Consider the following 13711-nt stretch of genomic DNA (forward strand, 5'->3'; position numbering starts at 1 on the left):
ACAGATGTATCTAAAACGTGCTTCTAACCAAATACGACATCTGCAATCTATTAGGGGTGTTCTGATGAAGGAAAGTGAGAGGCGAGGTTTAGGCAGAAAGCCTGCTCTGCACAAACACCAGCCTGAGGATGTGTCCAACCCTCTGTCAGAATCTCAGGACACCAAGGTTCTAAAAAAGGTTACTTTCCGGGGGAAACTTACATTTCTGACAAATAACCCAGTGCCCCTTCTTTCTTGCCTTCTAACAAGTTATCTTTGAAATGTTAGTACCTTCTCTTTACTCAAGTACACCTACATGTTTTAGTATTTAAGACTTGGCAGCCACCTCAGATAAAGAGAACACTCCCTGCTTTGAGTGTGTGGACCTTACTTTTCCAACACTCATGGAGAGCGATCCATGTCCTAATTCAGTTACTAACACTCCCACAGAACAAAGCAGAGTTGTCACCACGAGCATTACTTGCAGGTTACTCAATGGTTAGTATACGTCTATCTTATACTCCCAAGAAAACCACCAACTTTTATTAACGTATTTGTAACAAAGACTGTTGCAAAACACCCATGGCTGTGAAAATGACTCCAAGGTATGTGAGTCCTAGAATGGACATTCAGAAGGATACTCAATTTTGTTCATATAGAGGATCCATGGCCAGGGCTTGCTTCGGACCTCCCTTTGGAAGTTTTACATTGAGCTTTAGCAACTGGGCTCTAATTAAACAAAACATGTAATCAGAGTGCTCTGTAAATGAATTCTCTCAATGAGCATACCAAATCTGTCTCCTGTATAAAGTCTCTTACTTGCTTACTGGCCTTTTGATAAACCATTAGAGCTGCAGCATTTTGTTACTTACTAAACTCCTGGTGACAGACAAAACTGGCCTGTTAAAACTTGTGCTGTAATTTGAGGATTAAAAGCCACACCTCTGGGAAACATCGGTATCAAAACTGATTTGGTGTTGGAGACAAGGTGTAGAAGCCACAGTTTGACAAAGTAGATTCCCAAGCACAGTTAGCAATTACATTTTTAGAAATCTTCTGTTACACCATTTACAAGAAGGCATTTTTAAGGAGCTACAAGTCAGGAATATGTGTTTAAATCTCTTCATTTATATATGCATAGGTAAAGCCCACATTTAAGAAGCACCTACTATGTACAGAAGAGCACTATGCTAGATACAGCAAAAATGAACAGTCCTGGGCCAGGTGCAGTGGCTCATGCCTGTAATCCCAGCACTTTGGGAGGCTGAGGCGGGCAGATCACTTGAGATCAGGAGTTAAAGGCCAGCCTGGGCAACATGGCAAAACACCATCTCTACTAAAAACACAAAAATTAGCGGAGTGTGGTGGCACATGCCTGTAATCCCAGCTACTTGGGAGGCTGAGGCATGAGAATCACTTGAACCCAGGAGGCGGAGGTTGCAGTGAGCCGAGATCACGCCACTGCACTCCAGCCTAGGTGACAGAGCAAGACTCTGTCTCAAAAACACAAAAACAAAAACAAAAACAAAAACCAAAAAAAAGCAGGCACTTTGGGAGGCAGAGGCAGGTGGATCATCTGAAGTCAGCAGTTCATGACCAGCCTAAAATGGTGAAACACCATCTCTACAAAAATACAAAAAAATTAGCCAGGCATGGTGGCAGGCACCCGTAATCCCAGCTACTTGGGAGGCTGAGGCAAGAGAATCACTTGAACCTGGGGGGCTGAGGTTGCAGTGAGCCAAGATCATGCCACTGCACTCCAGCCTGGGCAACAGACTAAGACTCCGTCTCAAAAAAAAAAAAGTCCCTAAAAATCTCATAATCCAATGAAGAAAATGTCATTTTAAAAATCAAAATATGTGGTCATTAAATTTCTGGAAAATATTTTACTTAATATTAAGGAAAAAATAATGATTACAGCATCAATGTATTTTGATTGGAAAACTCTCTTCACTTGACCCAGGGTTTGTGGATTGAAGGCCTGTGTCAGGAGGTTCTCTCCTAATCCTTTATCACCAATGTCATCTAAAAGTGCAAAGAATGAACAAAGACTGTTATGACAGACAACAGTTGGTATTTCACTTATCCTTCATCCACAATAATCTTCCAGTAAAACTGAATGTAAGTTTCCATATCAGTTGAGATTTCTCTTAAAAATAAGAAAAAACCATCTCAAACTGATAAAAGTGATTTAAATGATAAAAGTGATTTAATTTTTCAAAGATCAATAAAGGCCAAAGGCTTCAGGCATGAATCAGAGCTTCAGCTGAATTTCTCTACAGCTCTCATCTCCATATGTCATCTCTATTCCCAGCCTGATTTCCCTTTATTATTCACAAGATACAAGGAACAACAGGGATTACATGTTCTCTTTCTTCACACCTATGGGAAAAAAAGAACTTGGCATTTCATGCTCATCAAACAAAAGTTCTGAGCTTTAAACTGATTTGACCACCTGGAACCAATTCCTGTGGCCAGGAAAATACCTTGGTGCTGATTGGCTTAGGCATGGGTCACCTGAGCCAATCACCTATGGGACTGGGGTTGATTAACTACCCAGAATACCTGGCTGCTACACAGTGGAGGAGGCATGAAAGGAAGGGTGAACAGCCCATCACATATCATAGTGCCTGCTATAAACTTTTTTCATGAACAGCCTGGATTGCTAGTTAATTTTTATTCAATATCAGACATAAACTCTAGAGAGGAATCTGTTTTCTATAAATTTTCTAAGTTAGACATTTAAAGATGGTTTTACTTTTTCAAAAACATAACAAAACGGATAACTCAAATTTTGTTTTTTGCATAGCTCTCTCTTTCCTTAAGAATACATAAAAATTCTCCCCCTAAAAATGTTTTTACCATTTGATATCAGTGAGTGAGAATGATTTAAAATTTGCCCTATAGCCCATCTTTCCTAACCCTTTTATCACCAATTTCCAAAAGTAATATGACCTAATTTGGAATTCTCAGGTATGGTAACCCAAATATATTCTCCTTCACCTTGGATAATGGATCATTAAATTTGCAGAAGACACCTTGTTCCAAGGCATAATGAAATTTAAAAGTTTTCTGATGCATGTTCACCAGCCTCCCAAAACCCATCCAAGCAGGACCTGTCCTGTCCTCATAAAACTCGCCCCAAATTCACCAACTCCATCCGTAAAGTGCCTAGTCTAAGGGATTTTCAACAACTAAGTATTTCTTCCACATGTGTAATACTAAACCAGGGATGTCCAATCTTTTGGCTTCCCTGGGCCACATCAGAAGAATTGTCTTGGTCCATACATCAAATACACTAACGATCGATGATGAGCCAAAAAAAAAAAAAACTCATAATGTTTTAAGAAAGTGTACAAATTTGTTTTGGGCTGCATTCAACACTGTCCTGGACCACATGTCACCCACAGGTCTTAGATTGGACAAGCTTGTTACTAAATAAAGTGTGCAGGAATAAGTCCACCTGTGGTATTTTCTTCCCACTGCCTTGGTGATGAAAGAATGAGTTGTCTGGAAGTCAAGCCACCGCCTTCTTGTGACTGTGGCTGACTGTTTAAAGGCCATGGAGAACAGCCTAAATGAGAAGCTAACCTCATACAACCCAGACATACCAAAACAATGGTAGCCAAACTTTCAATATCTAGTCTAAGCATTGCACTTGAAAAAATAATTGTAAGCCTTCAACTCGTCTGTTTCAGAAATGAGTATTTTTCTGGCTGCAGAAGATGCCACTGAGGCTCACAAGTTGCATCACTGGCAGACACATTCAGGCAAGCAGTTAGAATCAGGCCTGGGTTTGTCTTCACTTTGGAATTTACTATTGTATTTATCACTTCCTCACTGACATCTCCCTCCCACCACCCCATTGAGATTTGGCAATCTTTGGCAAAACCCAAAATGCCAGGCACAGTGCATTCACCTCTGTGTAGAAGGACTATAGGGTATTTTGCTCCCTTGTGCGAGAGATTGAGGAACAGGAACAATTATTTGCCACCAAAACCCTGGAATGGCCTCATTTCCTCTCCCTCAAAAGGGAGCAGCCCTGGAAGTGAAAAGGAGAAATTGTGACACCTGTGCCAGGTTTGTGGCAGGCCAGCCTGCCCCCCAGCAGGCAGCTGTGTGGGGGGGCCAGTTTGGCCCAAGTGCTGCTTAGTCAGGCTCTAACACCTCGCCAAGCTGCAGATGTGCCCAGACCTGCCACCACCAGGTGTCTGTCTCTGGGACAGGGAGCCGACAGCACAAATGTGACTCTTGCCTCCTGCTGTTTCCTGACACCTCAGAGGAATGTGGAGGACTCAGGAGAAAACACCGCAGAAGGCCACCGACAGGACCACTGCTCTCTGCCCACCCTGCTATGTCAAAAGCCTTTGCCTGCCCTGCCCCTTTGGCCCTCACCCTGTCCTTCTGCCAACAGCCCCAGGGCTGGCTCCTCCTCCAGGTCACTGGTGGGCTCAGGTGAGAGGCGGCTACCTCCTCAGGCAGATTACCTGCTTGCCTGACCTGCTGTGGTATGATGTTCCCATTGTTAGTGCCCAAACCGCCATAGCTAAAAGGTGTTTTTGTTGTTTTTTTCCTAATAGAAAAGATTCCCATGATTTAAAATATTCTTTAATTAAAATTTTTTCCAAGCTCATCTGTCCCCACTGAGGAAAAACTTCTTGTGAGAATTAGTTTCCTAAGAAGAGGCTATTCTGTATTTAACAGAATTATTTATTAACAACCAGAGGGGGTCTTCTAGGGTGTAAATGTTAGAAAGTTTTACCTGCCCATTTGTGGACTTTGGATCCAACACAAAAAGGTTGTATCTAATCTCTGTGTTTTTCAAGAATTCCATTCAAAACTTAGGGGGTTATGAGTTGTTCTCCATCAGCAGTGATGTAGACGCTACAAATATTTATCACACGTCTATTATGCGCTACAATCCTAGGCCTCAAGAAAACATCACTATATAGCAGAGTGTGCAAATGAACAGCACATTGGCCAGATTCAGCTTGCAAACATTTTGAGTCATACTGTATTTTTCAAAAATTTGAATTAGTTGCCAACTTTTAAACATCATAACATTTACAGCTTCTCTTGAAAACTCAAGAAATCTGGCAAAACTGAGCCCACATTCCCAGGTGATGACAAGCAGAGTAACTACTGGCCACTTCAGACAGGCACTGGCTCTGGGTTCACATGGCCCTCCCCACTTCCCCCACTTCTCCGACTCACCTGCCCAGCCCCTCGGCATTTGTCATTGATTCTCAGGATGGGGAGTGACAATACACTCACCCTGGGAAATGCCTCAGTCAGAGACAGAGCAACCCAACCAAGCCCTGCATCTCAGAAGAGCTGATTCTTACCTCCTTACCATCAGGTCACAAAGATTTCATTATTTTGTATCTTCTCAATCTTTCCAATTTTTAACAAAGTTTCTTTCAGTCCATGGTAATGGAAATCCAATTTTTAATAAAGTTTCTTTTAGTCCATGGTAATGTAAAGTTAGGGAAGACAATCTGTTTTTAACACTGCCAAGACAAGGAAATTGCCACAAAAAGAAATGGAAAGGTTGAAACATAGAAGCAAAACGTGAGGACTTTGCAAGAGCAGGATGGGCTCTCAGAAATGCTCTCATTTACCAGATGAAAAAGCTGAGGGCTACAGGAAGGAAAGGCCATGCCAGACCCTACTACTGGTAACCAGTAGGAAAATAGGAAGATGGTCTGGGTAGTCTTTACCCAGCCAGTACCACAATTCTGTGTACAGGCATGGGTAGTTTCTCTGTTCTTGTTTCCACTTACATGTTTCCAAGGAATGGCAGAGAAGCCCATCAGACCTGAGAAATAAATCTGAGGACTGATTTCAGAGGTCACATGGTACTATCAGGTACATGATTTTAAATGAACCTGCAAAGATTACTTAGTAATCTTTATCTCGACCTACTGATTCCCTGTATGTGGGTCCAAACTGTCATATTTGAAAAAAATGTATCTGTCAATCTCAACACAGCATGTTAGAAGAGGTAGTTTGTTTTCATGTTTTCAAATTTACGTACTGCCAAAATCCTTCTTGTGTTTATAGCTAGGAACAGAGTTACACAGTTGATCCTTATTATTTGCTGCTGGCAGAAAGTTTTAGTAAAACAAATATAATTCAGTTGCAATTAATATAAAGATAATGACCAAAACCTTCAATTGGACAGATTAAAGTTATTTAAGTGGACCACTGCCTGGAACATAAAGATTGTGGTGAATTTATAATAAGCATAGGTGGCATTCAGTAATATTGTAACCAAGGATCCCTCTTGGTTACAAAATTATTGTAGGTAACAAATTTAAGTTAATCCAAAAATTGGTTTTAGGTGCAGCAGAAAGGAAAGGAGGAAAGCAGCATTTGCAGAACAGAGACTATTTTATTTAGTCCAACCAATCTGGCCTGAGACAGTCTTTCATATCTGCTTTTATAGATGAGGAAAGTGGAGCCAAGAAAGCTGACTTCCTCAGCCAGTTTCCAGTTGCTGGGAATGAGCTATCCCTAGGTCACTCTGACTTCAAAACCAGAGGTTTGTCTGCTACCGTATCTCATAGCACAGAAGCCACTAAGATGAGTAATGACCAAAGGAGTTAAGACAAGCACACATCACAACTAGGCTACAGAATGCAACAGGTACGATGAAAGAGGCAGAAAAAAGTGCTTGGGGGTCACAACAGGGCAAGAGCACATGGAGTGTAGGGCTTGGTGGATCAGGATAGGTTTTTGAGATGTGACATTCCAGAAAGTCCTTCAAAGATCCATTGTGTTAAAAGCAGAGAAGGAGACGCTAGAAGAAAGGCCTAAATACTAGGCCACAAAGGAATGAGAGTTAAGCAGTTTAGATGTAAAATGAATGAAGCAAAGCTACATCAAGAAGTCAGCCACATGAAAAAAAAATGAATCTCTCCCCAGGGCAAGGTCCACCACCTGAGGCAAGGAGACGTCATGCCTACAAGGAAAGCCACCACACCTCAAACTCAGGACACTCCCCTGTGTGTCCACCTTGGGAGAGGCAGCAGGACCCGCTGGATCCCAGGAAGCCCAGACACCCACACCTTCTTCCTCATGCACCCTGTTCCCTCCTCTTCCCCTCAGAGGCCTTCCACAGCCACAGCCAGGCACACTCTGGGTGGCTGAGGGCAACGCACCTCATCTTCTCTTTCCTCTCAGAGAGGGAAGAGAGAGCTTTGTTTCCTTTTCAAGGACCCCCACCAGCAGCAAGGCAGGTGGAAGAAACAGGGGGAAGAGGAAGCAGGACCCCCGCGCCCCCCGACCCCGAGTCTAGCCTTTAGAGACTCCTTTTAAGGAGCTGAAAAGGCTGGGAGAGGCCTGCCCTGCCCCGGGGCAACAGAAACCCGGGCGCCGCTGCAGCAGCTGTGGGCGATCTCCGTCAGCTCCTGGGCTCCAGGATGCTGCGGCCTCAGCCCCGCCGCGGCTGCTCTCGAGGGCACCTCCCGTGGGCTTCTCCAGGGCGCTTCATGTCATTCCATCCCTACCATCCAATAAAACGCAAAAAACTTAATCCCATTTTACAACTGAAGCCACTGAGGCCCACAGAGCAAAGCCGTGTGTCCTGGGAAAGTGGTTAAGCTGGGACTTAAACTCTTTAGACCACCCAAGGGAAGGTGGGGGGTGGGGGGCTTGTTTGAGTTACTAGGAAAACCTCCAGGAGACCCCGTTTTTCCACATCCCGGGACGGTCGTCCCGCGTGTTCTCGGGAATGAGGTTTCTGCAGGCGAGGGCGGCGCTGCCTTCTTCCTCCGCGGCGGTGAGACCCCTAGGGCGCCCCAGGGTAGGAGGGGAGACCGAATCATCTCCTGAGAAGAGCGCCAGAGAACTTCAGAGCATTTCGCCCTTCCCCGCGAGAGGCAAACGCCGACACGTCTGTGTCTTTTACCGACAAGTGCCTTCAAGCCCGGCGGGGGCAGACACCTCCGCGCCGGCCGCCGGCGAGGTCTCCGCGGTCTGCGGGGGCCACGGCCTCGTCTCAGCTGCGCTGATTTAGGGCGTTAGCGGGCCCCGGGGCGAGAGGCGGCCTCCCGGGCGGCGCAGCAGCGCCCGCGGCGTGAGGCGACGGGGCGGTGGGGGAGGGGCGGAGGGGCGTCCCCGGGGCGCAGGGGGCGGGCGTGCGGGCACACGCGGTGCGCGGCGGGGGCGGCCATCGCGCGGCGCAGCCCGGGCGCCGGGGGAGCCGCCCACTTCGCCGGGTCTGGCCCCGACGGCCGGAGCGTGGATGCGGCGGCGCCCGCCGAGCCGGGGCGGACGCGGGGCGGCCCGGGCCGGGGAGACGCGCCGGGAGCCCCAGTACCGTAGCGGTCGCAGGATGGCTGAGGTAAGCGCGGGGGCCCTCTGCGCGCGGGGCAGCGTCCCGGACGCCTCTGGGCTCCGGCTCCCGCGAGTACCTGAGGGCCGGCCCCCGAGGGCCACCTCCAGAGCGCTGGCGGGCCACCTGCGCGGCCCCGAGGCGCGGCGGGAGGGAGCGCGGTCTCCGGCCGGGAGGGCAGGCGGGGCGCTGGGACCCGTCCCCGCCCGACGTCCCGGAGCCGGCAAACGGTCTCGGCGCCGGGACAGCGGGCGCGTCGGAGGCGCGGGCGGGCGAGGCTGTGGGGATCGGCGGGTGCCCTACGCGCCCTCCCCGCCTCCCGCACCCCAAACTTCAGCCCAGGGCGTTGGGACTTGCTGTTCCCACCTGTGGGAGTCGACCCCTTCTGTCTCTCTCTCTCTCTTTTTTTCTTTTACCTCAGAATTTGTGAAACAGCTGATACTTCACGCTGGTCGTCCCTCTCCCGGGCGGGGGGTGGTTTCTCTGGAGAACGGGGCGCGCGGCAGCCTCGGGTCACTCTGAGGAGAATTGCGGAGACCGGCGGGTGGCCGTGAGGGGGGGAGTCTCCCGTCCACTGAGGGACAAGTTTTTCCTACAACAAGACAAAAACATAAAACCCACGACTGAAAAATGACTATTTAGACAGGTCCGGGACGTAGAGCGAGCGCGGGCCGTGTGGGGCAGATTGGGCCAGCGTCGCGGCTGACCTGGAGTCCTCGCCGCGGCTCCGCACCGGGCGGCGCGCCCTTCGGAAGGCGCTGGGACGGGGCTAGGGCGCTCGGGCTCCAGCGTGGAAGCCGGGCCGAGCCGCGTCCGCCGCTCCGAGGTTTCCCTGGAGTGACAGGAAGTGGGCCCGGGCTGCGGAACCCGCGGCTGCGCCGGACACTTCCTTCAGGGGTTTGCCTGGAAGCGCCCGGACGGGAAGCCCCCGGCCCCCGACTTCGAGCTCCCTTCACGGCCCGGCCCGGCCTCAGGACCCGCCAGCGCCGCGCTCGCCGGTCTCGGGAGCGCCCCGTCGGTCGTGCGCTGGGAGCCGGGCGGCGGCGGCGGCGGCGGCGGCGGGGCTGGAGGCTGGGGGCCGCGGGCGGCGGCGGACGAGGAGGAGGCGGCGGCCACTGAGGGGTCTCCGCTGCTCCTCGGGAGCCGCCGCCCAGACCCGGAGCCCCGCCGCCGCCTGGCTTTGCCTGAGCTCCTCGGGATTTGTCAGCCAGATGTGACAAGATTGTGGCGAGGCGGGTGAAGGAGATCTGATACTAATCAGCGCGTAGCTCCGAGCCAAACTCCCTCAAACGCGGTGTAGAAACATGTTCTTCTCATTTAAGGCATCTCTTTGTGGCTGCGGGGCTGCCACCGCTCCGAGTCTGACAGTTAAATGGAATGCCATCTCCCAGCGTTAATTGTGATAAGTGGTGTGCGTTCGGGGGGATCCGACACTCGGGGTTCAGTAACGTCCCTTGGCTTTATGGCCGTGCTCGCCGCTTCCTCTGAAGGCCAGGGCATTTAAATCGGCCCAGACGCCTGGTCTCAGCCAGGCCTCTGCTGTTAACACTTAAGGGGCCTAAAAGGGGCCCCACCGGTGTCCTGGGAATCCCTGTCAGAGAGAGAGTGTGTGTGTGTGTGAGAGAGAGAACATGTGTTACTGCATGGGGCCACAGAGCAGATGTAGTAACAATTTTTAAAAATATATATTCTTTTCATCAAAGCGACAAGACTTTGACTTGATAGTAAGTGAATTGAAAAACAGCATTTGGCAGATGTTTTTTTCTGGTGTCCGTTCATTCGCTGTTTATTGTTCTAATTTGCTATTCGATTTTATGAGATCTCTTCATAAGATTCTAAGAATCTTCTTAGACTCTCAGTTTGAAAATAGGTGTTTATGTATTAAAACTTTTGTTCAGTGATAGATTTACACTCTTTTCAATTATCCCTTCCCAAATTCGTTTATACACCTTATTAAAACCTTGTTAAAATAGTTTATGTCAAAATAAAATTTTGTACATCATATAAAAGAACATGACTTCAGATGTTACAAATTGTACTAGATTTGATTTGTGCTTTAAAGAGGTGTGAAAAGATAGCTGCCCCTTTTGTGATGATGAATTTTGAGAAATAACTTCATTCTTTTTGGCATACTTTCAGATGGTTGAAACGAATGAGATATGAGTTACCATTTGATTTCTCATCTAATAAGTTTGCTAACTTTAATTTCACCAAGAAACTTAATATTTCAAGTCAACTGTTGGTTGAACATGTTCTTGTTGTAGTTAAATGCTGAGAAGAAGTGGTGAAATCTTCACCTAACACACTTGCTGCTCACACTTTGGGAACTCATAATTATGTTCAGGTGGCTGCTTAATTTAATTTAAATGTCATCTGTACCTATAGAGTCCCTCCAGACTAGAAGGATTTAGGGACATTCTCCTCCTTCAGAAAGTGGTTAAAGTTGTTATTTGGCCGTTGATATCCACCGGGATGTAAAACAGTGATCTATTTGCTATGGTTATAATTCACATTAGAAATATTGACCAACATAAAGTAATTGCCTTGGAAGCATGAGGTTTACTAGAAGGCCATTTTATTTTTTATCGCATCTCCCCTATGTAGCAGTTAGGCCTGCATTCCAGGCCCATGCCCGCTTTTTATACCTCAGGATCATCAGGTTGGAAAGACCATCCAACTCGATGAGAAAGAAAAGCCATACAGGTTTCCCTGTGGAACAAAATAATTGTCCCTAAGCACACACTTCTCATTTATAAATGTCTAGGGATAAGTATAAACGGGAACATTTTAAAAGTTCAGTTTGTCACTAAAATTGAACTGCAGCTTATAGGGTAGGGGGCAAAAGTGTCTTTTAGCTTCTGTGTATGGCTTCAGAAGTTGTTTTGACGTGGCCATTAAAAGGGATGTCCTGAAGTTTCCGCAGGGTAAATTATTTACAGGAGTATATTTCACCCCAGGGTGAATTTTCTCCTCTACACATGTCATTTAGAGTGAGTTACTTTTGTCAGAAACTGTCCTTTTTTAGAAAGAACTGAAAATACCCTAGCTAAGGTGAAATCTCAGTGATGAGCCACCCATCTTTTTGGTATCTAAAATCAAGATTTAGGGAGTGAGTACTTTTTTTTAATTACGTAATTCCAAGTATTCCACTGCAGAGTTTTTGTTTCTTTATTTTTGATGACTTCTCTGAGAGATGTTAAAGATAACTGGATTCTGCTCAAAAGGAGCATCTGGAAAGCGTTTCTTTTTCCTTTTAAACTGGTTTCCACCTGAAAACCTTATTTCTGCATATCTTGTCATTCTTTGAAGTCCTTTTCCTAATTCTGGAAATTCCAAGATTCCAGTGTGGCACCATTTCTCCACACAGACACATGCCTATTTTAGCTAAAGAGGGTAGGTATAAACAGAACAGACTTGCTTCTCCGGGGTCCAATTTGGGGCCTTCTCAAACCTCACATCGTTATGGGCAAACAGACTGTCACTGTTGCCGTCCACACATGAACTCATTATTATAAACCAGCCTAACAAATCACAGGAGGACTCTGCCTTGGGGAAATGATAATTTCATTCAGCTAATGTGAAATAAAAGAGAGATGGAGAAATAAAATGTGAGGGCCAGGTCCAAACAGTCTTGTCCATACGGAAATAATTGCCTCAGGTAAACCCTAATTCAGGGTTCTAACATTTTTTTCATATAGTTAGATTAGTTTGATTGTCTCCACGTACAGATTATTTGTGTGATCCTACCAAATACTCAAACCTCAAAATATTTTTCTGGCTGTATGTCAGCTTCCAGAAGTGTTGTCCATGTTCTGTAGTTCTCTAATTGCTTATTGCATTATTCATTATGAAAGTAAAATTTTTATACCATCAACTCTAACATTTCATGCTACTTCATGCTGAATTTGAAGAACATGATCGGGATGGCATAATTAACTAAGTTTGATCTTTTCTTTTTAAAAACTTAGTTTTGAAAACCTAGTTTTCACTAAGTCCCCAAAAGAAATGTTTTACAAAATTTTACATAGAAATGTTCACAATTTTGTCTTTATTTTGTATCAGCAGCAGTAGTGAAGTTGCATTGCTTGTGTAATTTAGGTAAAATTATGCCAGAGTGTAAGTGTTTTGTATTGTATTTTGTTTTCTCCTCGGGTTAATTCAAGTACATTCAGAAAGTTCTCTTTACATGCAAGTAATATCTTTTGGCTTTTTTGTTATCAAAGGTTTCTAAAGATTACCTCTGAGGTTTCCCAAGTTTAGGTTATAAAGGAAAAAAAATATATCCATGTAATTTATATTTCTGTACAGTTCTTAAATTTTTTTAAAGAAGAAATGTTTGACTTGGCTTTTAAGGTAATTTTTGCATGTTTTTCAGCTATTTTATATATTTTCAGTTTTCGAAACTAATAATTTTAAGGAAAAAAGCACAGACATTAAATTATTTTGGCACAGGGTTTATACTTTGATTCATAGACATCAAAAGAACAAGTATTTTCCCCATCACTGTCTTTGAACTAAGCAGCAAGAGAACACTACAAATGTGTCACACATACTTTAAACTCACAGGTAGACTCAGTCCAATATCTGTCACTTGAAGGAGATCTACCTCCCACCTCCCCTTTCTCTGCCAGACCCTTCTCCATGCCCTCAGTCTTCTTTGGTCTCTCATTTCATCCTCATACTTGCAGTGAGTAACCAGATTTTGTTCATTCTCCTTTAGTGTTGTATTTATATTGCAAATGCTGACTACCTGGTTTCTGAGGCTCCCCACATCCCCTTTTAGCCATGTTTGTGGTAAACAGTGCCTCCCCATTGTTTAGAAAGCTAATGATCCTATGAACCCAATAAAGAGACTCCTGGCTGCCCATCTGAACACCCCAGGCCCACCTTATGTTTTCTGTCAAGGTAGGTCTCACTGCCCATAACAGAGATCTGTGGCCCAGGCTCCTTGTCCTGACACACATGCACATGGTGAGCTTTACTTTGTACCTAGGCTTGTGATATTTCCTGCATGCACAGATGAGAGCATGCCTTCTACCTGGAGGAAAGTCTCTTCGGCCTCTCTCTACAACCTTGACTTCTCCATTTCTCCTATCTCACTCAAACTATTAAATTTGGGGGACAGTAGGAGTTTGACTTATTTTTTTCACTTTTTATTATAGAAGATTTCAAAGAATCAAAATTAGAATTGCTTAATGAAACTTGGTAATATGTGCTTGGGGATTCAACAGTTATTAACTTTGGGCTAATTTCATCTATATTTCCTACCCATTCTCCCCATCATAACCAGCACTGGATTACTTTAAAGCAAATCCTAGGCATTATATAATTTCAGTCATGTACATTATAATATGAAGCTCTAAAATACAAAGGCTCTTTTTAAAAAAAACCAAA

The 13711-nt window shown here is 45.7% G+C and overlaps 2 protein-coding genes across 3 annotated transcripts in view; one reads left to right on the plus strand and one right to left on the minus strand.

The window, feature by feature from the left end:
- SH3GL3 (SH3 domain containing GRB2 like 3, endophilin A3) overlaps positions 1–8751 on the minus strand; it is a 302580-nt gene extending 293829 nt beyond the window's left edge. Inside the window, exon 1 of the mRNA XM_064366159.1 lies at positions 8734–8751. The gene's annotated coding sequence lies outside the window, so the exon portion shown is untranslated. The remainder of the gene's footprint in view (positions 1–8733) is intronic.
- The window catches only part of BNC1 (basonuclin zinc finger protein 1), a 29432-nt gene continuing 23948 nt past the window's right edge, over positions 8228–13711 (plus strand). The window contains exon 1 of one of the 2 annotated variants that reach the window (XM_021677507.2): positions 8228–8326. In XM_021677507.2, coding sequence (XP_021533182.2) covers positions 8228–8326 — 99 coding nt within the window. Of the gene's footprint in view, positions 8327–9331; positions 9685–13711 lie in introns of those variants that run through there. The other variant, XM_064366156.1, reaches the window with a different exon arrangement.

Source organism: Aotus nancymaae, unplaced genomic scaffold (assembly GCF_030222135.1).
Source record: "Aotus nancymaae isolate 86718 unplaced genomic scaffold, 86718_ANA_hifiasm-v0.15.2.pri h1tg000064l_0, whole genome shotgun sequence".
NCBI lineage: Eukaryota > Metazoa > Chordata > Mammalia > Primates > Aotidae > Aotus > Aotus nancymaae.